Here is a 27,513-nt window from a genome sequence, read left to right on the forward strand (position 1 = left end):
AATGTTGTTATTTTGAGTTTTTAACTCTTTTGACAAATATACGAGGTGCTGCAGACTGGAGTCTGGACTTTGTTTGTTTTTATATATGTATATATATATATATATATATATATATCTATATCTATATCTATATAGATATATATATATATATATATATATATATATATATATATATATATATATATATATATATATATATAGATATAGATATACACACACACACATATATATATATATATAGATCAATATATATAGATCAATCACCCCCATCAAATTATTCTCTGCAGCTATTACCTTTTGTACCACCACCCCCTCCCTTTAGAATGTAAGCTCTACGAGCAGGGCCCTCCTGCCTCGTGTACCTTTTGGATTATACTGTAATTGTGTTGTCCCTCCTATACATTGTAAAGCGCTGCGTAAACTGTTGCCGCTATATAAATCGTGAATAATAATATATATATATATATATATATATATATATATATATAGATATATATTTATATGTATATATAGATATATATTTATATGTATATAGAGAGAGAGAGCGAGAGGGAGAAAGACAGAAAGAGCAAGGAGTGATGTGGTATTAGTAGTCACTGTACTTGTTCTTTCCTATCTGATTGATATGTTGGCTTTGAACCAGAACAGGGTAGGGAGAAAGAATTAGGTGAAACAAATTTGAACTTTCTCTTATTTGAGTCTAGGTTTGGTCATTTCGCAATGTGACCAGAATTAACCATTTGTCAAACAACTGTCGTCATGTGACCCATGACAAGCTTTTTTAAACTGTAATACATTTTACTTTTCCGACGACCAGCCATCTTCTTCCATCAACAGGTACCCAGTTCTTTAGATTAAGCAAATAATAGCCAATATACAGTATTTTGTCACAGGGAAAAATTTACACATTTTCTAAATTGAATTTTTAAGCTCCTTTATTAGAGTTTAATAATTAACATCTGTGAACTTTAGGAATCAGCAATCAGATCAGTTACACTATGGGAAAAATGCAACTCTTCTACTTCTTGCTGGCTTTTCTAATCATGGAACAAACAATGGCAAAAAAGCAATGTAAATGTGAGTACCAATCATTTCATTATTATTCTTCATACAACTGTTTTACAATCATTCTGTTGCTGCCTGAAAATATGTATTTTACGAGTATTTAGACTGGTGAGTTTTTTCAATAATTTGGTAATGAGCTGTTTAATGTACACCTTACATTTGAAAGCCCATGTGAAGAAGACCAGAATGGTGCCTTATTCTGTAACTATGGGTTTATTATGATGATCTACCGTTATTATTGTAGCTAATTAGCAATTCTGTAACTGTATGAGAACTAGCTGTTAGAACAGAGACATTTTGTGTATACAGTGAATTTTGATAATGTAGAGTTCTCATTCATTATAATTAATGTGTAATGGAGGCTAGCACTTTTTAAAGAAGTAAATCATTTTAAACTCTCAGATTTTTGGAATGTTATTGTATAGACCCAAAGTAAACATATTTTCCATATTCGGTGAAATTGCACTTTGTAACTAAGTTTGGCAAATGCATGCCTTTTTTAACCACTTCAATACTGAGCACTTTTACCCCCTTCCTGCCCAAGCCAATTTTCCGCTTTCAGCGCTGTCGCACTTTGAATGACACTGTATCCTTATGAAATTTTTATAATTTTTTTCACACAAATAGAGCTTTCCTTTGGTGGTATTTAATCACCAATGAGTTTTTTTTTTTTTTTTTTTTGCTAAATAAATGAAAAAAGGCCAAACATTTGGAAATGTTTTTCTTGTGTTTCTCTTACAAAATTTTGCAAATAAATAATCTTTATTCATAAGTTTAGGCTAAACTGTATTCTGCTACATTTCTTAGGTGAAAATAACCCACATTAGCATTTATTATTTAGTCTGTAGGAAAGTTATAGAGTCCACAAACTATGGGATATATATCTGAAAATTAATAAATCCTGATGTACTGAAAGCTCATTTCTTGAGACCCAAAAATACCAGAACAGTACAAATACCCCCAAATTACCTTTTTGGAAAGTAGTAATGTATTTATTTAGTAAGAGGCATGGTACATTTTTTTTGAAGTTTTTGTCACAGTTGTTTAAAAAATGAAGAAAAAAAATAATTCTTTTACATTTTGTTTTATCTTGTACATACTGTCACCAGTACAGTGTGGCATCATCATATAAGTGGAGTGGCAAAGACCAGGGACAATGACTGGTGACAATATGTTAAAAAAATAATAATAATTTTATTTTTTTAATATTTTACTTTTTTCTTTTATTGTTTTACATTTTTTGTACTTTTTTTACATACTGTGACCAGAGCAATACAGTGTTACCATAGTAGCACTGTACCACTGGAGTTAATCCAGATTTTTTGTTTTTTTACGTACTATACTTGCTTATAGCAGTGATTTTAACTGATATAAGTAAATATTTTTCCTGAATGACAATGTGTAGACACTGTCTATTGTTATGATTAGTTTTTATTGGCCACAGCTAATCACATGGTACAAATGGGTTGTCACTGGCCCTGTCTGTACCATGTGATCACTGTGACTAATTATAGCTAGCAGCACAATTGTATACAATGAATGGCATGAAAGGAAGCCATTCATTGTTTACAACTATCATGTGATTTGCTGTCATTGGTCACAGCAGTCATGTGGTACTTTCAGTGGGCCAGTACAATGATCAGTCATCTGATGTGTCTGGTGGACTTGCACCATACAACGTCCTCCCAGAAGAATCAGGTTCCTGTCGCTTGTCTATTTACAATGACACGGGCGGGAAGCAGTTATTAAAACTGCCATACTGTAAAAAAAAGTATTTAAATACAGTGGCAAGAGAAAGTATGTGAACCCACTTAAATGAATAGTTTTTTCTGCAGTAATTTAAACATTTTTTTTATAAAAATACAATGACACACAGGATTAGGAAACACAGAGGTTTGACATTGGCATGACCCATTAAAAGTAATTTCAGCAGCAGGGGGGGGGGGGGGGGGGGGGCGGTCACTGTCACTCATGAGCTGAGAGGCAGGGAGGGAGGGGGGAGAGAACAGAGGAGACCTGCAAATGACAGAGGCACGTAAACTGACCACGGTGTCAGGGTTCGGAAGCCATGATAAACCGTGGTCAGTTTACCAGGGGGAAGGCAGTACCAGGCAGAATCAGGCAGGTGATACAGGGGGCCAAATTACACAGTATAAGCACTGTGCTGTATAATATGCTTTAAATCCTTTTTTCTATTTTTTTCAAGGTAACAAACACTTTAGGTTTGGAGCTATTAGGTTGCACACACAGTTCTGGTGTTTGTTTATCTGTGCATTACTTATTCCTGACCCCTGAACTCTGCTTCACTTAATCCTAACCCCTCAATTTTCTTTTACCTGTTCATGATTTCTGACCTCTGTATGTTACCTAATCCTAACCCCGGAACTCTGTGCGTTACCTAATCCTGACCCATGAACTCTGTGTGTTACCTAATCCTGGCCCCTGAACTCTGTGCATTGTGCATTACCTAATCACGGCCCCTGAATTTCATGCATTGCGTAATTCTAACCCCTGAATTTTCTTTTAATTGATCATGATCCCTGACCTCTGTATGTTACCCAATCATGACCCCTGAACTCTGTGTGTTACTTAAACCTGACCCTTGAACTCTGTGCATTACTTAATTCTGACCCCTAAAATCTGTGCATTACCTAATCACGACCCCTGAATTTCATGCATTACTTAATCCTGCCCCTGAACTTTATATGTTACTTAATCTTGACCCTTAAACTCTCTGCTTTACACTCTCTTAACCCATAGCAGCATTGGTTCAGGTTTAATTCAGACATTCCCTTTTAAGCCCCACCTACTGCTATTCCAATTTGGACGCATACACGATTCGACAAGAAATCCCTTGTAGTAATATTTTTTCTGTTTAACAAATAAATTGTGGTTTGTGGGGCAGGCTACAAATGAAGGTCTGGTAACTTTACACTGGTATCCCTAGCAGGCACAGTGGGCCAATAGGCATTGTAATCATAGAAGTTCCCAGCAGCACAGCTCAGACTGGATAATGTGATTAGGACAATTGTCTCAGCGATGTGAAAAGCGGTGTTCCAGGGTTTTAGAGCTGCCTGCTCATTCCACTGTAATATCTGATATCCTGCCCAATAGTTCCTGCAGAGTTCCAGCACAGATTTCATTCAGCAGAGCCAGAGCAGCTAGGATAGCAGTTGAGGAGTACTCACCTGAAGTTCATAGGTGAGTAATAGCATTGATGCTAATGGGCACTTTATGTGCATTTACATTGATGGTGAGAGGGAGGAGGAATGCCAACCACCTTTAAACACCAATGGAAAAGGACATTTTTCTCAGTGATCAGTGTTATTCCCAATACCTATACGACTTTGCCCAACTCACTCTGTTCAAGGTATTGTCGCTGTTGTCACTGTTATTGTCATTACCCATTTACCATCACAACTGACAGTTTTTTGCTAACATATTGTCATAATTGCTCATTTGTTGCCCACATATTTTCACTGATGCCTATCTGTTGCTAGATATTATCATGTCTGTTTATTTGTTGCCCATGTATTATAACATCTGACTAATTGTCACCCATGTATTGTATATATTGATCATGTATGGTCAGGATTGCCATTTTCTACTTATTGTCAGTTCACTTCTCTTTAGAGAAATAGTCTGACCTGTCACTATAACCCATGTTGCTATTATACCTATGTTTACTTTTGCTATTCTACCTATGAATATAATATATATATGGGTGACGGACCCTGCAAAAGAAGACAGCCTCAGACAATGTGGAAGCATACCTAGCGATGTTTGAGTGGGTAGCAGCAAGGGAGGTCTGCCTGATAAAGATTGGGCAGATGTACTGGCTCCTTTCCTAATTGCATACCCCCAACAAGTGTACTGTGACTAGGCCCCTGAATCAGCACAGGATTATAAACTCCTGAAAGCAGTAATCCTAGCAAGGCTGGGAGTGACTGTTGCTTTAAGGGCGAACCGAGTCCATGGCTGGCGATTTGACAAGGCTAAGCCTGCCTATGCGCAGCTCTACCACCTGATGTACTTGTTCCAAGATTGGCTGAAACCTGAGGAAAAGACACCCACACAGATTGTGGAGAGTCACACTGGACGGTTTCCTGCATGGACTACCCAGGGAGCTCCACCGATGGGTGACTCAGTCTGAGCCACAGTCCCTGAATGAGATGGCTGCTGCTGTTGAGCACTACAGTTGTGCGGAAAAGTTCCAGGAGTGTCCTTCTATCACAAGAGAGCTGGTCCATTTCAAATAAGTGCATTCCAGCACCAGGGCGGCTCCCGGTGATCGCATGGTGGCTGCTCAGGGGTATAATACAACTGCTAGGAGCACCCCAGGACCTTAACTTACAGACAATGACGGAGAACCCCGTGAGATTCGCTGTTGGTCCTGCCATCAACTGGGTTATCTGGCGGCCCAGTGCCCAAGTTGGGATGAACCAATGGAGTGGGACATGGGGTGCCGTCGCTCCATGTATGGTCATGCATTATGTGCTGCAACCAGCCTGAACTTGCATGAGTGTGCGGTGCGGGTCAATGGACAGGAGGTGGTAGCGCTCCTTGACTCTGGGAGTGTCGTCCCCCTAAAGGTCTGGGAAAGCCAATCCCCCCCCCCCTGTACCGCCGGACGCATAAGTACGCTTAGTTTAATTCTAGCTGGTTTGTCTTTCCATATAAATGTAGAAAACATACTGTGTAGCTGTGTAAAAAACTTCTAAAGCAACCACTTTGGAGAATTTCTAAATAAATACAGAAATTTAGGAAGAAGCTTTATCTTTATTAAATGTATACGTCCCAGCAGCGACAGGGGCAATGCCTCCCAGATCTTTAACTTTTTGTTACACTCCTGTATTACTGGAACTAAATTCAGCATTTTAAAGTCTTTGACCTGTGGAGATATTATTATACCTAGATACTTAAATTCTGATACCCATTTTAACGGTAGATCTGGGGGAGCTGTGTCTTGTGCCCCTTTGTCAATAGAGAATAACAAAGATCCCAATTCACTTTAAGCCCTGTAAACACTGAAAAAGTATTCAGTAGTTCTAGAACTCCTTTCAATGAAGGAGCTGCATCTCTCAAAAACAGCAACATATCATCAGCATACAGGGCTACCCTCTCCTCCAGCCCCCCAAGCCGAAGTCCCTGAATATTCGGCGAGGTCCTAAGAGCCTCAGCCTTCCTCCCAATTTTACCGATGACATGGGTTTTTTATATATTGTTTGTATCCATTTAATAATTATTAATGGAAATCCCGCCCTTCTAAGTATTTCCCAAAGAAAAGGCCACTCGACCGTATCAAAGGCCTTCTCTATATCCAGAGAGGCCACCATTCTAGATCCCTCATATACATGGTGGGTATGTATGTTTGTATGTAATCTACGTAGATTAATATCTGTCATTCTCTCTGGCATGAATCCTGCCTGAAAGGACCCCACTTTGATCCCCGCCAGGGAACAGGCCACAGTCTTAAATGGTGAACCATTGCACCCTGTGGCAGATGTGCAGTTCCCACATTTTGCTGTGAATCATGACTTGCTGTACTGAGTAACTAAAGTCAATAAAGAAGTGTTGGAACAACTGGTGGTACTCAAACCTTTTTAGGTCTAGGGTGTTACATTTGGCTCATAGTCATGTACTTGTGGGTCAACTTGGATCTGTTAAAACTCAGGAATGGGTTTTACAGCATTTTTTTTGGCCCAGTGTATATCGGGAAATTAAGGACTACTGTGAGTCCTGTCCTGTCAAACAACCGCTCCAACACCGCTTCCAATTATCGAGGTTCCCTTTGATCGCCATGGACTTGGCCCCTTACCTAAGTTAGCTAGGGGATACCAATACATTTTAGTTGTCCTCGACTATACTACTATACTACCAGGTATCCGGAATCGGCCCCTTTAAGAAATTGCTATTCCAAGGTGATCGCATGGGAGTTGTTTCAGATGTTCATGAGAACAGGGCTCCCATCCGAGATTTTGACAGATCAAGGTACCCCGTTCATGTCAAAAGTGATGAAGGAACTCTGCAGACTGTTTAAGATTAAGCACTTGTGGACTTCAGTGTATCATCCACAAACTGATGGCTTAGTGGAGCGGACAACAAAACCTTAAAGGGAATGCTAAAGAAAGCAGTAGAGGAGTATGGTTGGGATTGGGATTGCTTGTTGCCTCCCTTGTTGTTTTCCATAAGAGAGCTACCCCAGGCCTCCACGGCATTCTCCCCCTTAGAGTTGGTTTATTGGAGACACCCCCGTGGACTACTGAACATAATGAAAGAGACATGAGAACAAGAAGCTTCCCCATATACGAGTGTGGTAGAACATGTCTCTCAAATGCAGGACCGAATAACAAATGTTATGCACGTAGTACAGGAACATTTGCAGGCTGCGCAAAACACCTAGAGTCGCGTATACAACCGATCTGCCTAGGTTAGAGAGTTTGAACCTGGGGATTGGGTGCTGGTGTTAGTGCCTACCGTGTAGAGTAAGTTTCTCGTCAAGTGGCAAAGACCCTTTGAGATAGTTGAGAGGGTGGGCAAGGTCAACTATAAAGTCCATCAGCCGATTAAACGTAAATCCTACCTGATTTACCACGTCAACTTGATCAGACCATGGAACGATAGACAGGTTTTGACAGTCTCAAGGTCCCGGAAGATCCTGATGCTCAGATTAAGAAGGTAGGGATTGCAGAGGCTCTATCCCCTTCTCAAAAACAGGAGTCCTGAGAGTTTTTGCAGAGGAATCGAGAAATCTTTCAAAACTGCCGGGCTTAACTTCGGTAATTGAACATAATGTCATCACAGACCCTGACATTTGAGTAAACCTCAAACCCTACCGCATACCCAAAGCTCGCCAGAATATTGTCTTGGCCGAGTTTAAGAGTATGTTGGACCTTGGGATAATTGAGGAGTCTTCAAATAGCTGTTCCAGCCCTATAGTCCTTGTACCCAAGTCGAATGGAACCTGGCGCGTATCCCATGCCCTGGGTGGATGAGTTAATCGAGAGATTAGGACCGGGCTGAGACATCACCACTCTTGACTTGACCAAGGGATACTGGCAGATCCCACTTTCCCCAGAGGCTAAAGAAAAAACTGCATTTGCCACACCAGAGGGTTTATGGCAATATGCCCAAATGCGTTTGGGCTACATGGGCCCCTGCCACTTTCCAGAGGGCTATGGACTACATCCTGGGACCTCATAAGGAATTCTCAGGTGCCTATCTTGATGACATTGTCATCTTTAGTCAGGACTGGGAGAGTCACTTACCGAAGGTCCAGTTGGCCTTGGATGCACTCCAAAGGGCAGGGTTCACAGTGAACCCGGAAAATAGCAAGGTTAGGTTGGAGGAGGCCCACTACCTGGGGTATGTTGTAGGCAGGGGCATGATTAAACCCCAACTAAACAAGGTGGAGGTTATCCAGAAATGGCCCATCCACTGACAAAGAAGCAGGTGCATTCTTTCCTTGGCATTGTGGGCTATTATAGTAGGTTTCTCCCCTACTTTGCCCGTCTAGCAGCGCCTCTGATTGATCTCACCAAGGGAAAGAACGCAACTGTTGTTCAGTGGAGTGCAGAAGCAGCATTCTGCAGGTTGAAGCAAGCTTTGTGCCAGGAGCCAGTGTTGGTAGCTCCCGACTTTGGAGACACTGTTACTGTTTGTTGGGCCGATCCTTCAAGTTAGTTCCAGATCATGCGCCTTATGTGGATGGCCCAAAATAAAGACAAAAACTCCAGAATCGCCTGGTGGTTCCTTGCTCTACAGGACTTCAAGTTTGTAGTGCTACCAGGAAAGTACATCAGAACGTGGATGCCCTTTCCCGGGTCTATTGCCACTTGATTTGTGGTGTCCAGACTCCTGGTATGGAACAGGGGGAGGGGGGATATGTAGAGGGTCATCCTGGGGCAAGGATAAGAAGGAGTTAATCGAAGAGGGCAGGTACTTCCCCTTCAGACCTGCTTATTGTCAACTGGGCTGAAAGGGTCAGAGTGTTTGAGTAGGAGAGAGAGACTCAGCAGCACGCTGTGTGAAAAGTTCCATTGCTGGATTGTGTAGTTGCTGGGTGAGCTTAACCACATAAAAGACTGTAGCTCTGATTAGAGCCATGAACATTTCCTGTAAGCCTGTATGGTGCGGAACTATGAGCTTTACCTGTGTGCACAACTGTGTGACAAGACAGCCTGTCGTGTCTTCTGTGATTGTTTTTGGCAGTTTGCTGAATAAAGCCATATTTATTTTTACTGGACCGTCTCTGAGCCGGCTGTTCACCCCTCTGATCCCCAACAATATATATATATATATACAGTATCATGTGACAACACTGAAGAAATTAAACTTTGCTACAATGTAAAGTAGTGACTGTACAGCTCACTACACACAGCCATTAATGTCTAAACCGCTGGCAACAAAAGTGAGTAAACCCCTAAGTGAAACCCAAAGTGTCAATATTTTGTGTGGCCACAAAAATAGACTGTTTTTCTGTAAAAACATTCACTTTATAGTGCAATACAAATTACATCACCATTTCTAGAATCATCGGATTAGCAAAAACATTTTATAAAATACACAATACTGCAGCACACCATGTGGTGCCTTTTCAATTATTTCGCACATAATGCTTCCACAAACTTCAAATTTCATAATCCTCATTTGATCCGAAAGAAGCCTGAAACAAAGACACATTTACTGTATATCTGCTACTTTACTTAGATATATGTTAAATACAGCAATAAGATATCTTTTCCTGCTATCAGATAGGATCACTGGCAGGGGAATAACATACTATGAGTCATTAAAACATATCAGCATTAAGGGACTTGATCAGTTATTTGCTGAACAGCTCATTCATTTTTGTAATTACCCCATCTTTACTTATCATATCACATTAAGGTATCAATTTTACAAGCTGTTTAGATTAGTTCCATGAATGTCTGCTGTATGTCTTTGAATATCTGACATTTGTGGGGCAGTGGTTGCTTTGTCAAAAGTCTATTCTGCTGTGCTTCCTGTGAATTGAAAGCATTCATTAAAGCTTGGTATACACTAGATTTAAGTTAGATTTTTTTTTTTTCATTTTAAGAATGTTTGCTTAATTTTCTAATCATTAGTGGGGTCAAATCAATTGCAGCAGCAGTGGCAAGAAAATTTGAAGGAGCAGGAAGGAAATTGCAGAATTTTTCAAACAAATGTCTGTGTATGTGGTTTTTGTTTGGTGGAGTCTTAGCCCTTGTACACATGGTCGGAGAATCCGTCAGAATGTGTCCTATCGGACCGTGTCGTCGGATAATCCGACTGTGTGTGGTATGCATCGGACTGATTCCATCAGAATATCCGTCGGACCCAATTTTCCAACATGTTGGAAATATTTCCGGACCAACTGGGCCGGTCAGACATACTCCGATCATGTGTAGCGAATTTTGATCGGACCAAGTGCCACGCATGCTCAGATCAAATTCCTAAATCAAAGCTATTGGCTACTAGCCTGAATGTAGTCCCATCGTAACGAAATTACGTCATCACGTTCTGAAAGATCAGATTTTTCGACAACTTAGTCCGACCGTGTGTATGCAACAGTTTTGGACAAGATCTGACGGACAAAATCCGACGGAGAAAATCCGACGGATTTGGTTGTGGAAATCTCTGACCGTGTGTACAGGGGCTTAGGCAGTCTCTATTGATGCATAGGCATCTACTGATAAAAAAAAAGACAGATTTGTTTTGAAACTGGTGAGAGAACTGGTGAGGTAGCCTAAATCTCCTCAATTATTAAAATACTATTTCACACCAGCAGACCGATCAGGTCCGCCTGTCCATTTTTCAAGTGGACCCAATCGGACCAGCCATTGTTCTCTATGGGGTGGCGGATGTCAGTAGACATGTGTCCACTGTCACCAGCCAGCAGATGGGGATATGTTTGCCATCCGTCCAGCAGATCAGATGAGAATTGGATTGAAATGGACACGCAGTCCGTTTCCATACGACCGCCCCATAGAAAGCAGCGGGCTGTGTCTGCTCTGCATAGCGGAGAAGACACGGACCTGTCATCCACCTGCTCAATGAGGATTCACGGAGAGAACCCCTGCTGGGCAGGTAGATCCACTTGGATGGATTCTGCCCCATGTGAAAGTGGCCTAAGTGATCAACAAGGTTTGGTAGGTGGGAGGGAGCAGGTGCAAATACAGTTTTTACAAGTTAAGATTTTCATATGCATCTATTGCCTTTATCTGGACATTCTGATGGTCTTGACTCATGATTTCACTAATGCTAGCCACTGTTCACTCAGTATAAAATGTCCAGTTTTGTGACAAGATGTTACAAAAGAGTTTTAAAGGAGGCAAAGTTTTGATTGGGTGTTAAATCAAAGGTAAACAAGATGCTACTACAGCCTCTGCTTTGTGCCATCAATTCTTCTGTAGTAGCCTTATTGTGTACCTGCAATGTTATTTTTGTTTTTTTTTTATTTCCTGATAACTTTTTGCAATACAGTACTTTTTCATCAAGTTATAACATGCTAGAAACAAAACTCTATTTCATAAGAGACTTCCACAGATCGATTCCTAAGAAACTTATTTGTAACAAACAATGAAAGAACCTTTGTTAGAATAAAATACTTCTGGGAGTAGCCAGTTTGAAGAATTAAATCTGTATTGTGATATTTGCTGCGGATGTAGGCTTTTCAACAAATGTTAAAAGCAATAGCAGTACCGTATTAACATTATCAAACCAAGAATCTACAGATACATTCAAAGGCCCAACTTTAATAAATGGAACATTAGCGATGTGATTTGAAATAATTGAAAGTCATTAAATCATAAGCAGAATGCATTTTCTATGAAATAGAGATTATTTTATACAGCTGGTCTTTGTATAACTTTTGTAGATTTTTAGACATGAAGGATAAATGAACATAGCTAGGATTACTAGGCACTGAAGCTTGTAAAACAGAATGTAACATTAATCGTAATACCCCTTTGGAGGTAGAGAGATTAAACAAATCATCCTACATAAGTTGTACCTGTTTATCTGCAGCTCTCCTTTCATCTATTTAAAGTGCTGAATTATAAAGCTTGTCTGAGGGTTCAGAAAAAAGGGGACATAGAGCTGAAGTTACACTTTGCAGAGCTTGGTGAGGAGAGCTCTGAGAGCTGATTGGAAGGAAGAAACACACCTCCTCCACAGAGCACACAGGAATGGTGCTGAGGCTGTCATTCAGCTAAAGATCCCTCCCCTGTCACAATTTTTCCCTTGGAGAAAAAAGTTGAGGATAGCAGATCCTCACAGCAACCTTCTATAGAGACACCAGGGTTGAAGAAAAATATTATACTATACACAATGTAGCAATGAGTAATGCCGCGTACGCACGACCGGACTTTTTGACGGACTAGGTCCGACAGTCTTCCCGACGGACTTTCGGCCACACACGACCGGACTAAGTCCGTTCGAAAGTCCATTTAGTTTTGAACGTGATGACGTAAATGGGACTAAACAAGGAAGTTCAATAGCCAGTAGCCAATAGCTGCCCTTGTGTCGTATTTGGTCCTTCGGACTAGCACACAGACGAATGGTTTTCCCGATTTTTAGTCCGTCGGACATGAGTCCATTGGATAGATTTGAAACATGTTTTATTTCTAGGTCTGTTGGAATTTTGGGGAAAAAAATTCCGCTGGAGCCCACACACAATCGAATTGTCTGACGGATTCCATTCCGCCGGACCAAGTCTGCCAGAAAGTTTGATTGTGTGTACGCGGCATTACATTAAGATAAAAATACCACACTACCACCAGTGCAAAAGATTAAAAAGACAATGTTGTTAAAGTGGATACAAAGAGCTGCTAGCAGTACACCTCAAACCTGCATGTCTTCCATTCACATCACCAAGATATGGAAGAAGAAAGAGATTGAACTTCAAAATAGGTTAACAATATAAAGCACAGATTGCACAATGAAGATTGCAAATGGGTAGTCGCTGCTAAAAAAAAAAACGACATGTAATGCCGCGTACACACAACCGGACTTTCCGGCAGAAAAGGTCAGACAGAATCATTCTGTTGAATATTAAAATCTTGTATGGTGGGCTTCATCAGACTTTTTTCTTCAAAAATTCAGACGGACCTAGAAATAGAACATGTTTCAAATCTGTCCGAATCAATTTCTATGGGGAAAACTGTGTGACTGTATGCTGGTCCGATGACCCAAATACGACGCAAGGGCAGCTATTGGCTACTGGCTATTTAACTTCCTTTTCTAGTCCCATTATACGTCATCATGTTCAAAACGAATGGACTTTGCTCCGTTCGTGTGTGGACAAGTCTGTGTGTGTGTGGAAGACCGTCAGACCTTTTCTGCCGAAAAATCCGGTCATGTGTATGCAGCATTAGTTGCTGTCAGATGTCAGGTGTCAGTAAGTCCACTCAATAAAGACAGAAGGAGGTATAAGAGAACCATCATTGCCAAATCATGGGAGGTAAGATCTTTACTCATTGTCGGTGAGATGACACCTTTGCTTTCACTGTGTCTGTCAGTCTTGTGTTGATGCAGATAGTTCAGCCAAATAATTAGTTTGTTGTTTCCCGGCTAGTATAGATCCTTATCCAATGGCTATAGTATCAGCATGGGTGTCTGTGTAAGCTGCTCTCGGACCATGGTGATGATGTCACTCTAACATGTTTCGCCGCCAATGAGCACAAGCTTCTTTGGAGCAAGGAGCGGCTGTGGGTTGGTGCCTTAAATACTCATTCCTATCATGTTGTACTTGCACATGACCACCAGATGTCCTAGGCACACACTCCTCAAATAAACACTCATCAAATCTACAGTGCCTCACAACCTGAAATTACCATGGATTGTTTGATGATTTGCATCATTTAATTTACAGAACATGCCCACAACTTTCAAGATTTTTTTTTTATTATTATGCAGCAAACAACAAATAGCACAAAATAAAAGAAAAAGTCAATGTGCATAACTATTCGCCCCCCAAAGTCAATACTTTGTGGAGCCACCTTTTGCGGCTATCACAGCTCCAAGTCGCTCCAAGTTGCTTTGGATAAGCCTCTATGAGCTTGCCACATCTTGCCACTGGGATTTCTGCCTATTCCTTCTTGCAAAATTGCTCCGGCTCCTTCAAGTTGGATGGTTTGCGCTTGTGAACAGCAATCTTTAAGTCTGACCACAGACTTATCAGTGTGTTTGGGGTCATTGTCCTGCTGGAAAGTGAACCTCTGTCCTTGCCGCAAAACACACACAGAGTGGTACAGGTTTTGCTCAAGAATATCCTTGTATTTAGCACCATCCATCTTTCCCTCAACTCTGACCAGTTTCCCAGTCCCGATTGCTGAAAAATGGGGGATGGTGTTCTTTGGGTGATGTGATGTGTTGGGTTTGCGCCAGACATAGCATTTTCTTCGATGGCCAAAATCTTCGATTTTAGTCTCATCAGACCAGAGAACCTTCCTCCATACATTTTGGAATGTCTCCTTCTGGTCCATTTTTCTCTTGACTCATGCTGGTAGCATAGGAATGAAGCAACAGACAAAAGTGAAATTTAATGCTCTTGAGACAGGTATACACTATAGAGAATATGCTTTGTACATATTTCCTACCTGAGGTTTACAACCAATTTAAAGTCTAGTTTAAAAATATCTTTTTTTTTTTTTTTTTTTTTTTTGGTTTTGCAGTATTGAGGGGTCAGGTTTACATTGCTATCATGAGAAGGAAGTGTCACCACCATACCAGGATCTCCAAAATTGTGTCCAAAACTTTAATCACATAGTATCATAAAAAATAAATAGAAGCAATGCTTCGGAGCCATGCAGGACCCCTTCATCAGGCATGTGACTGGGTCCTGCATGGCTCTGAAACATCACTATTCTATTCTACATTCTATTTTTTTTATACTATGTGATTAAAGTTTTGGAGCCAATTTTGGAGATCCTGGTGTGCTGATGACACTTCCTTTTCATGATTGCAGTCAATTCCAACCGTTGGTCATTTCAGCACCTAATCAAAGATATAAGCATTTGTGCAGGAACATGTGCGTTGGGAGTATTGCATTGGAGGTTTATATTGCTGTCTGGGTACTCATTTGGAGATACACTCATTGTAATTGTTCTGGGAATAAAAGTGGGAGTACAACCAAACCTTTTGGCAGGAACAGGAATAGAGAAGAAAAATCGTTCAATAGTGATGCTTGATCCTGTGATAGCTGTTACATTTTAAAGAGTTCTTCTCTTCTTTTTAAAGATTTTCTTTTGAATCTACAGGACAGGAAGTGAAAGGAAATTCCTCTAATGAGACACATATAGCAAAAGAAAAAATAGCTAACAGCAATTTTAAGCACCCTCTACTCTCTCCAGAATGAAAAACAAAGCTTTGGCTTTAAATAAACTTTAATGTACCTATAGAAGCAATACAGACTTTACTATGCCTTTTCTTACAAGTGACATGTATACTTAGTAAATAAAGAGGTATTTCATTATTCATTTACACCTTATGTTAACAGTTATATTATTATTCTTTGGTGGCTCTTTGTTTCACCGTAACAAATTGGCTTTAAAGCCTAGTTACATTTGACAAAAAATAATAAAATTCACTGCAATCATAACCGCTTTTTGACTCTTGCACCTGACAACCTCTTCTCTAGTGAAAATAATTCTATCCAGCTTTGACAGGGTGAAAATGTTTAAGTTGGAGCTAGTTTTATTGCCTGTGGTTCAATCAGTAATTATTTTTTAATTATTTTACTGCTGTCTACAAAGATATTAAAATGCAATTATGAATAATAACATTATAATATATATATTTTTTTTGCTAGGTAGTAACTGTATTCAGTATTGAAGATCAGCAATAAATGAAAACAGTTACATATTAATGTGAACTTTGACTTTGGTCTCAGACTACTGTACTAAGTGTTCAGCAGAAAATGCACAGTACACTCTTTGTAATGTTCTACTCCATGTGTATTTCCTTTGAAGTAGCGGATTACAAAATCCCCATTATAGAACTGTATTTAATATCTTCTTTATACATGCTTCTAGTTCACACGTTAGGCTTGTTAATCCAAAACTGGGAAGTCTCTGGTGGGAAAGAAAAAGAAGGTATTTTCTCTGCAGATTTGCCAAGGGTTTGTTTTGTGAATTTATTTCTTTGGTGTGTGAATTTATCATTCTTAGACCCACCTTCCAGATTTATTAGAAAGGTGGTAAGAACTTCAGGATTGATGATTATGTGAGGCAATAAGACTCACTGGGGTTAATTTCATTTTCTTTTATTTTTAATTTTTATTTTTTATAATTGTTTTTATTAAGAGATTTCACAGATACAAGCATAGAACAGTCAACTTTATCACAGGTGTGTCAGAGTATACAGTGAGCAACAGACATAGTGCAACAACAGATAATACACTGCTATCTGTGCTTTCTATCAGCCAGCCATCTCATCGACCCTGGCACCCCATATGGGATCAGACTGTGCCATGGGTGGCCAGACCGCCTTGCCTCAAGTTGCTGAATACTTCAGCGTGTTCTCATGAGAAGAATCAAACATAACACTAATGAGCTGCTAGGTCAATTGCCCCGTGCTATGTTTAACGAGTGTTGTAAAATCATCTAGAAACTGAACAGTTAAATGGGAACATTCAACTTGTTCCATATACAAACAAATGCATGTATGAGAGGAAAGATTTCATCTGCAGCAGTACCCAATTTCTGCCAGCAGAGGCTGATAGGAGTATTGGGTACAGGAATAGATAGGAGAAGTTAAAGATAGAAAAGTTGAAGCAAAGGTAGGGGGAAGGAAGAAGAGGGAGAGTATAGGGGTGAGGGTGCAGGCTGCAAGGAGAGCTGGGAGATGTTGGAAGGCTTAACGGAGGGTGGACTACAGGTGAGAAGGAATGGCCCTGAGGATATAAATAGACTCCAATATGTTGGGCCTAGAGCCCAGATATGTTTGAATTTCTCAAGTTTGTCAAGGATGGTGTTAGAAGTCTTTTCTTAATACATGATCCAGGAGATTTTTTGTTTGGTTAAGTGGAAACCAAGCCCGTGTTTAGCCCATAGGAGTAAGAAATGAATTAGAGTTTGGGTGTATTTTGGAATTTTGGGGATCTCTTGGTTGAGAAGGGCTATTGCCGGGTCTTGGTTGAACGCTGTTCCAGTAGACTTGCGGATTCAATTAAAGATTTTGTTCCAATAGCCTCTGATTCTGGGGCATTGCCACATAATATGGAGGAGAAGTGATCACAACGTCTGAAGCAGAGGGGTAATGACTGCGGATAGAATTTAGCTAGATGTGTTGGAACCAGGTACTAGCGGGAGCTTCAATGAAGATGTTTAGGATCCCCTTGAATGAGCTAGTGTAGTGAGAATGCAAAGTGTCTAGGTCCCACTCTATGTCAAGGTCACCTTCCCAGCTCAGCATGTATGACACTTTCCCCAACGGTTCAGCTAGGGCTGAGTAGATCAAGGAAACTTCCCCCCATATCTGTGACTGTGGAGCACCATTGCTCATATGGGGTAACTGTTAGGGGGTGTCTATTTTGGGTACAAATTGAGTGTAGAAAGTGGTGGAAGTGGAATTTTTCAGAGGAAGGTATTTCTAGTATTTCTTTTGTAGTGCAATAACTTAATTTAAGGGGTCCGTTCGAGTTAAAGTAGTGCCCTATTTCATAGAGAGCTTTATCTAGCCACCAATGAAAGGCCTTGATATCCATCCTTGGAGGGAATTGGGGTTGTGGAAAATGTGGGCCAAGGATTGCCACCCAGATGTTATGGAGTTCACTTTATGTAGGGAATCGCATAAAGCTACCGAGTGGGATAATGTAGGAAATAGAATAGGGGGCCTACTTTGAAATTTGGGATTGCTTGTTTTTCCATCTCTATCCAATCAGGTTTTGGGCTCCTGGAGTATATGGTTGACATTTGACTCAGTTGTGCTACCTGGTAATACCACCAGAGGTTAGGCAGTCCTAATCCCCCCTTCCGTCTGGGTCTAAAGAGTTTTTTTAAGGAAGACAGTAACTCGTTTTACCCCAGATAAAGTGAATTATTGCCAACTCAAGGTTCGTAATATGGAGTTTGGTAACTGGTATGGGAAGAGAGTGGAAGAGGTAGAGAATTCTTGATAAAAGGGTCATTTTGATTGCATTAACTCTTTCTAACCAGGACATCCTATACACAGACCATTGGTCAGGGTCTGTTGTGAGTGTGTTTGTACATGGGTGGGTTATTGTGTTTGTATAGCTGATCTACAGAGGCCGTCAGGTGGACGCCTAGGTATGGGATGGAGGTATTGCAAATTTGTTTATCTGGTTCCCGACCAGCGCACGCCGATGTACATCGGCACAATGTCATGGCTGAGCAAATGGGTGTACCTGTATGTCCCTTTGAATTTGCCACCAAGCCATCGTGCGAGCACCGGCCAGGAGCTCTGTGAGTCGTGTCACGGGTCCCACAGACTTGATGTCCACGTGATCGTCTCTCGGAGAGGAAGAACGGGGAGATGCTAATGTAAACAAGCATCTCCCCATTCTGCCTAGTGAGTGTCACTGATCATAGCTCCCTGTGATCGGGAGCTATGATCAGTGATGTGTCACAGCTAGACCATCCCCCCTACAGTTAGAAATACTCCCCAGGACACACTTAACCCCTACAGTGCCACCAAGTGTTAACCCCATCACTGCCGGTCATATTTAAAATTTCATTGATTACTTTGTAATCGCACTGATCGCTGTATAAATGTGAATGGTCCCAAAATCGTGCCAAAATTGTCCGCCGCGTCCGCCATAATGTCGCAGTCACGATAAAAATCGCTGATCGCTGCCATTACTAATAAAAAAAATAATAAAAATGCCATAAAACTATCCCCTATTTTGTAGACACTATAACTTTTGCTATACACTATAACTTTTGCGCAAACCAATCAATATCGCTTTTTGCGATTTATTTTTTTTTTTTACCAAAAATATGTAGAAGAATATGTATTGGCCTAAACTGAGGAAAAAACGTTTTTTTTATATATATTTTTGGGGGATATTTATTATAGCAAAAAGCAAAAAAAAGTGTGTTTTTTTTTTTTTTTCAAAATTGTCACAGTTTTTTTGTTTATAGCGCAAAAAATAAAAACTGCAGAGGTGATCAAATACCACCAAAAGAAAGCTCTGGGGAAAAAAAGATGTAAATTTTGTCTGGGAGCCACGTCGCACGACCGTGCAATTGTCAGTTAAAGCGATGCAGTGCCAAGTCGCAAAAAGTGCTCTGGTCTTTGGCCAGCAAAATGGTCTGGGGCTTAACTGGTTAAAAGCTGTAAAACATGTCTGGAAGAAAAGAGATTTCCTCTCCAAATATGGAAAGGCTTCTTCACAGTAAGAGCTGTGAAATTGTGGGATAGACTCCCTCATGAGCTGGTTCTGGACAGCTTAGTAGATTGTTTTAAAAAAGGCCTGGATTCTTTCCTAAATGCACATAATGTAACTGGATACTAATATTTATAGGTAAAGTTGATCCAGGGAATATCCAATTGCCTCTTGGGGATCATGAAAGATTGACAACCACCCATCCCCCGCTGGAGCAAATTGGATCACACTTTTTATGTTTTATTTTGCCTATGGAGATTACTGCACTAACTTTAAGTAAAAAGAAAAGAAAAAAGCTGCTACTTAAATAATGTGACAAGCATATGAAACGTGGATGGTAGATATAGTAGCGCTAACAAGTGAACACATATATCGATATATAAGTGCAAAAATCAAATATGCCAAAGTGACTTAAATGGAAATGTGAAAAAAAAGCCTGGGCTTGGCTTATCACTCTCCACATTGCCCTGCATTTTACTCTGTGATCACAGTTTTTACTCTTATTGCTGCATGCAGTTTTAGAAATAAAAAAAAATAATTGTTTGACCTACACCATATGGAAACATTTTTTCTTTACATAACCATCTGGATGAGTGTTGCCTTGTTGTCCAGCCAATCTTTCCACAGGTCTAGCCCTGGTGTTCCTTCCATAGAAGGTTCGGTTGGGTGATTACCCACAACACCCCTGGAGTCATGCTTGGAGGTCCTGGATCCCTTGGAGTCTCCTTTATCGACACCCTTGCTTTTATGACTCGTTGTCAATGACACTCGAGTCCATCTGTTCTGGTATGAGTATATATATTCTCTTTTTGGCTGAAGATGTACCATCATTGATGCTTCCCATGCCGGACAGTGCCAGCTTATTCCATCTTTGCTTCATCATCATTTTGCAGTTGACCCATATGGCCTTTTTTAAAGACTTCCACATCCATTGGATTTTTTCACATTTCCATTTATGTCACTTTTGCATATTTGACAGTTGAGCTGGATGGGCTTGTGTCTTTTTTTCAACTAGATTAACTACTTTATGTAACTATGTATGTATAGTTTGTGAGGAGGGGCTGCCTAGGAGCGGGGGGGGGGGGCAAGCACCACCTGCAGGCGGGTTGTATGGGAGTCCTTCTCCCAGTGCTTGCGGAGCTCTGCCCCCTGGTCCCGGGACTTTGATAGACAGATCATCCATCCAATTTGATACACGGATGACATGTATCAAAGTTCCCCAGCCAGGGGCTGTATGTGATGCTGAGGGGCGGGAACACTCTGCTATTGAAATGAAAGCTGTTCCAGTGATGTTCCTCGGCGCTCTGATCATCCATCCGGCAATCCTCTTCCTATCCTCTCTTACCCTGCATGGTGGACTAAGGGAGGTTGCATGCTGAACACAGGTAGGCTGCATGATAGGCACAGGCTGCATGGTGGACACAGGTGAGGCTGCATGGTGGACACAGGTGAGGCTGCATGGTGGACATAGGTGAGGCTGCATAGTGGACATAGGTGAGGCTGCATGGTGGACATAGGTGAGGCTGCATGGTGGACACAGGTAGGCTCCATGCTGGACACAGGTAGGCTGCATGGTGGACATGGGTAGGCTGCATTGGTGGACACGGGTAGCTGCATTGGTGGACACGGGTAGGCTGCATTGGTGGACACGGGTAGGCTGCATTGGTGGATTTTTTTAAAACCACAAACATGTCATACTTACCTCCACTGTGCAGTTCGTTTTGCACAGAGTGGCCCTGATCCTCGACTTCTGAGGTTCCTCTGCGGCTCTTTCTGCTCTTCCCTGCATCATGTAACCCCCCTAGGAGGATCACTCTTCTGCCTGCATCATTTGATTTGAATGACAGCAGCGGGAGCCAATGACTGCTATCAATCTATCCAATCAAGACCTGAGAACCCCCAGGCAGAGGAAGAGCGCGTCTCCACCGTGAGAAATTCCAGGGCTCAGGTAAGTAAAATGGGGGGCTGGGGGGCCGGTCACTGCCAGGTTGTTGTTTTTTTTCACCTTAATGCATAGGACGCATTAAGGTGAAAATACACGAGGTTTTACAAACACTTTAAGTGTCATTTCATGAGATACTTTATGAGGGCATGTTTAGGGGCAGAATTAGAGGCGGGGCAGGGTAGGGGTTGGGTGGGGCAACTGATGGCGAGTAACATTTGAGGCGTGGCTATTAGGTCAGGACTTGAATTTTTGAGTCCTGTGTATAGTATACAGTATCTCACAAAAGTGAGTACACCTCTCACATTTCTGTAAATATTTTATTATATCTTTTCATGTGACAACACTAAAGCAATTATACTTTGCTACAATGTAAAGTAGTGAGTGTACAGCTTGTATAACAGTGTAAATTTGCTGTCCCCTCAAAATAACTTGACACACATCCATTAATGTCTAAACTGCTGGCAACAAAAGTGAGTACATCCCTAAGTGAAAATGTCCAAATTGGGCCCAATTGGCCATTTTCGGGTGTGAATAGGGAGCAGGTCTGTTAAATTTGGTGTTATCACTCTCACTCTTTCATACTGGTCATACAGCAGTTTAACAGGACAGGTTCCACTTAGGACAGGCCTCATCATGGTCGACCACAGAAGTTGAGTGGACGTGCTCAGCATCATATCCAGAGGTTGTCTTTGGGAAATAGATGTATGAGTGCTGCCAGCATTGCTGTAAAGGTTGAAGGGGTGGGGGGTCAGCCTGTCAGTGCTCAGACCATATGTGGCACGCTGCATCAAATTGGTCTGCATGACTGTCATCCCAGAAGGAAGCCTCTTCTAAAGATGATGAACAAGAAAGCCCGCAAACAGTTTGCAGAAGACAAGCAGACTAAAGACATGGATTACTGGAACCATGTCCTGTGGTCTGATGAGACCAAGATAAACGTATTTGGTTTAGATGGTGTCACGCGTTTGTGGCAGCAACCAGGTGAGGAGTACAAAGACAAGTGTGTCTTGCCTACAGTCAAGCATGGTGGTGGGAGTGTCGTGGCCTGGGGCTGCATGAGTGCTGTCAGCACTGGGGAGCTACCGTTTATTGAGGGAATCATGAATGCCAACATGTACTGTGACATACTGAAGTGGAGCATGATCCCCTGCCTTCGGAGACTGGGCCGTAGAACAGTAAGTGCTGCCCAAACTGTTGGCTCTATATAAATCCTGTATAATAATAATAATATTCCAACATAATGACCCCAAACACACCTCCAAGATGACCACTGCCTTGCTAAAGAAGCTGAGGGTAAAGGTGATGGACTGGCCAAGCATGTCTCCAGACCTAAACCCTATTGAGCATCTGTGGGGCATCCTCAAACAGAAGGTGGAGGAGCGCAAGGTCTCTAACATCCACCAGCTCTGTGATGTCATCATGGAGGAGTGGAAGAGGACTCCAGTAGCAACCTGTGAAGCTCTGGTGAACTCCATGCCCAAGAGGGTTAGGGCAGTGCTGGAAAATAATGTCGGCCACACAAAATATTGACACTTTGGGCCCAATTTGGACATTTTCACTTAGGGGTGTACTCACTTTTGTTGCCAGTGGTTTAGACATTAATGGGTGTGTGTTGAGTTATTTTGAGGGGGCAGGAAATGTACACTTATACAAGCTGTACACTCACTACTTTACATTGTAGCAAAGTGTAATTTCTTCAGTGTTGTCACACGAGAAGATATAATTCATTATTTACAAAAATGTGAGGGGTGTACTCACTTTTGTGAGATACTGTATGTATGTACTACTAAGTAACTACTGCATGTAAGAACAAGCAGGATAGTCTATATGGAACAGATGGTAGTAAAGGGTTAGGGTTTGTAGTAGGATTTCAGTTGCAAAGGACACACAGGATCAGTACCTGGGTCAGCAGCCAGAACAAAGCTGGTACACACATTAACAAACATTTAGCAGATAAGGACATGGTCAGTAGGTAGGTCAAGATCAGTGACAGAGAAATAACAGCAGAGGTTAGGCAGTCAGCAGGATGAGGAGAGAGAGAACGGAGAGAGAGGTGACACTAGCTGGATCACAACAAGTCGCTATCACATGATACAAGCAATTGAGTCCTTAAAGGAGTTCACTGTCTGACAACTTCTCATGCCTAGGCCAAGTATAAAAAAAATGATGTGCACTTGTATGTCACATATAATGAAAGAAATGCTTCCCTGAAAACACTTGCTCCTTGGCTTTAATTTTATGTGGTTTCAGCAGTCAGCAATAGCAGCCTTCATTTTTTTTTCTAACGACTTGTCCTTTAGATCAGCTGTCAGTTTCCTCATAGGATGTTTTACTGGTTATATAACCGTCTCTTAGAGCAAAAGGTAAGAGATATCTCAGGAAACCTGTCATAAAATATGGGAGTTTTCATTGCTGATTTTCTTCTGCAAATGCCAATCAGGAGTTGCTACTTCACTTGCTCAATGATTGCACCACATCCATGACCCAGTAGCTAAAAACTCCAGACACAGCCAGACAAGTAGCATTTTACAGAGGCCCTGACCATGTTATAAATTGCACACAATTTATTTTTATGTAAAAAGCATTCATTATATACATTCATGGAGTCAGAAATCATATTTCTTCCTGACTGAATGAAAGTATAAGCAGGGCAGCCGTCAGAAAATTTTGGGCTTTAGAGCTCTAAAGGGGAACTCCACACTCCACTCCATTCTCAAAAGGCTGTGAGCTGCCTTCACCAATCCAAACCACATCCTTTTTCAGAGCATACAACAGGGTCAGCTAGGAAAGGGGCGAGAAGAGCAATGCCCAACCCCCTCCTGAACCATACAAGGCCACATGCACTCAACATAGCTGGCTGACTTTGGGGCATGTTGGGCTCAGCCCAATACCAACCACAGAGTAGCTTGTACCCACTAGTTTAAAGGGGCTTTCGACAAGTCCTCTGTCTGCAGCCCCCCACAACCCCAGCCTAGCATTGTGTGGAAGAGGCCCTTGTCCCCCTGAATAGGGGAACAAAGGGGTTGACTTTTGGGGTGCCTCAAGCCCCTTCTGCCCCAATCATCCACCCCCTTTCATGGGCTGGCTTGCTGTGTGTTTGGCTAGAGGTTTGTTAGTGTGTGGGAGGGGCACAATCTTTTTTTAGTTTGGGGTTGGATTTTTCACGTTGGGGGTTCTCATTTTAATTCTTAACATACCCAAATGGCCTTATATGTATTGTGGGGCAGGCTATTTTTTGTTTTGGGTTAAAAGCTGCAATGTAGATTTGTAAGTTTTGTCTAAAGCTGTAATTCTTTGAAGCAGCATTTTGGATACATGCTACAGATGCACCACTTTACAGGCAGCGTGTTTCATTTTTGGGGTTGTCCAAATTGGTGACATTGATATATGTCCCTTAGGGTGTGACCTGGGCCCCCATGCCCTTTTTAAGGCCAATAACTAGAAGTTAAGCCAGCCATGTGGGGCCTAGCAAAATCAACAAGTCAGTTCCCACAGACTGCAATGGTATTTGTTGCATAACTTTTGCCCATGTTAGGATCTTTGTTTGCCCCCTGGACCAGGGGGTGTTTGTCCTAATCTGTCAATTTTGTAGCATGCTGGATGATGTGCTTAATTTTGGACAGGGGGTGGCTTATTTTGTCCTAGCTGCATTTTGGTTGGTCTGGGCATGCTCAGAGACTGATTTTTTTCCCTGTGCCTTTTGGTGTGTGAAAGGCATTTGGGTTGGTCTGGGCGTGCTCAGGGACTTTTATTTATTTTTTTGATTTTTTTTTGTGTGTGAACAGCACTCAATGTTTCTGTGCATGCTCAGAGAGTGTGTTTTTTGTGTTAGTAAATTAACAGGTAATTTAATTTAACAGGTGTACCCACTTTGAAGATTTGTCTCTGTGTTTAATGGACTGTGCATGTGTTTTCAGTTGCCTCATTAGCACGCAAAAACCTATGTTATATAAAGCTTGCAGAGCACATTCTTTACCTTGCCCTGAAAACAGCATTGATTGTGCATTGGGGGCTGGCAGGAGAGTACATTTGGTTTATTGTATTTTCGGGGGGGAGAGATATTTTCCCCGGAAATCTTTTTGGGGCTGGCAGGAGAGTACATTTGGGTGTCATTATAGAGTCTGGAACACACGTATTTTCTCTTTGTATTTTGTTTATGTCTTTGCAAACAGATGTGTTTTAGAGCAAGTTTTTTTTTTTGTTTGGTTTATTGTATTTTTTTTGGGGGGGGGGGGATAATTTCCCCAGAAATATTTTTGATGTTGTCAATGTGTGTCATTTGTAAGTTGTTTCACTTTGATTTAATTGTCTGTGCTGCATTATTTTGCGGAATCTTCCACAAGGTGTTGTGGCTAATTGTTTAAATCCTTAATAAATGTCTGTTTGTGGGAGCAGTCCTCTGCAAAATGGTCATACCTCAAAACCATATTCTGTTAGTGTCTCAAATTACAACATACATGTATTGTTTGCTTTCCTTGCTCTCTTTCAATTCCTGTTTTGTTGACCAATAAAATTTGTAGCAAATTTTAGTGTTTTATGTTTTGTTAATTTTTATGCAACAGATTTCTGAGCTGTAGCTTTACTAGGCTGATTGGCATGGCAAAACAAAAAAATGTGTGATTTGTCTAAAAGCTACCTTCCTTGTGCCTTCATGGCAACATATGCATGGATAGGCACCAGGAAAGGAAAATTGCAGAGAGGTAGGTATTCAATTTTTTTCATTTTAGCACTGTGGTTCTCAGCCTCAGTCCCCAAGTACCCCCGAAAGGACATGTTTTGGGAATTTTATCTTGGCTAAAATAGCTGTCCAAAATACCAAGCTATTGACTGTGATCTAAAGAACCTGTGCAAGATGAAGGAAAACCTGCAAACATGGCCTGTTGGGGGTACTTGAGGACATGGTTGAGAACCACTGATTTAGAGCACTGATCTAAAATCAAGCTCAAGACAATCCTTTTTTAATTGTGGGCATTTGAGGGAAACCAAGTGAGTGCTAGAACCCCTGCTTGTCTTTTTTAGGTTGGGCTTTGTGTCCCTTTTTCTGAAAATTGGCTTAATGTCACACCAGTAGGGACACACCGGTCAATCTAACTAGTGTCCCCATTAGGCAAATTGCACTCTATCACTTTGTTGTGTGTACTCCAAATAATTTGTTACTTTGGGGTTTATTAAAGGCAAATCCACTCTGCAATACAAGTGTAATCACTGTAAATCTGAGGGAAAGCACTGGTTATTTTATCATCCAATCGTGTAGAAGCAAAGATTTTTCCTTTTTTTTTTTTTTTTCCTTGCATGTCTCCCTCGGATCTCCAGCAACTGCACTTGTAGTGCAAAGTGGATTTGCCTTTAATAACTAAACCCCAAAGTCCAAGATACCTAATAATTTGGGGTGTACAGAACAAAATGCTAGATTGCAATTTACCTAATAGGGAATCTATTTAGATTGACCTGTGTGTGCCCAAGGAAAGACACTGGTAGGGTTTTACCCTCACTTTCTGTTTGGGTATGTGACAGGAAGTGAATAAATTTGAAGGAGAAAATAGCAAAATTTGGGAGGTGTCTTCAACCCATCAGGGGTGCAGACATCCCCAAAAACTGACAAGACTTCTAATCCCTCTGCACTCTATCCCCAAGCAAAAATAGCAAAGGATTTCATTTAGTTTAACTTTGCAAAGACACATTCCTAAGTTCAACTGTGATGCATGTCAATAGCCCATTTAGACCTTGCTTAATAGAAAACACCAGTTGCCTTTCACTAGAAACATTTGTTAGTCCAGTGCTGAAAATCTGCTTTACAATTAATTTCCCTAAAAAAGATGCATGACCGCTGTGTATGTGAGATGCGCAACTGCTGTGTGCGCAGATGTATGTACCCGTGGCGCATATCTGGTTCCCGGAAGCACTGGCCAGCACACAGGAATGACATCATGCCCCTACAGTAAGTTGCTTGTACTGCTACTAATTTCTTACCTCTGCCATGCCCTGCTTGCTGTTCTCTGAGGAAGTGATGATCCTTATTTGCATATTAATAAAACATTTTTTTTTATTTTTTTTAACATGGGGTGGTGTTTGTGTGGGTCCCTAACACACATTCATACATATTATGGCCAATTTAGACAGGATCTGATTTACCTACCAGCATGTTTTTACAGTG

The 27,513-nt window shown here is 41.3% G+C and overlaps 1 protein-coding gene across 1 annotated transcript in view; it reads left to right on the forward strand.

Moving 5' to 3' along the window:
• Positions 1-691: 691 nt before the first annotated feature.
• Positions 692-27,513, forward strand: part of LIPC (lipase C, hepatic type) — a 275,926-nt gene continuing 249,104 nt past the window's right edge. Inside the window, exons 1-2 of the mRNA XM_077472827.1 lie at positions 692-837; positions 973-1,077. Coding sequence (XP_077328953.1) covers positions 999-1,077 — 79 coding nt within the window. The 5' untranslated portion in view covers positions 692-837; positions 973-998. The remainder of the gene's footprint in view (positions 838-972; positions 1,078-27,513) is intronic.

Source organism: Lithobates pipiens, unplaced genomic scaffold (genome assembly GCF_037356315.1).
Source record: "Lithobates pipiens isolate NorthernLeopardFrog02 unplaced genomic scaffold, aLitPip1_a1.2 Scaffold_8, whole genome shotgun sequence".
Taxonomy (NCBI): Eukaryota; Metazoa; Chordata; class Amphibia; order Anura; family Ranidae; genus Lithobates; species Lithobates pipiens.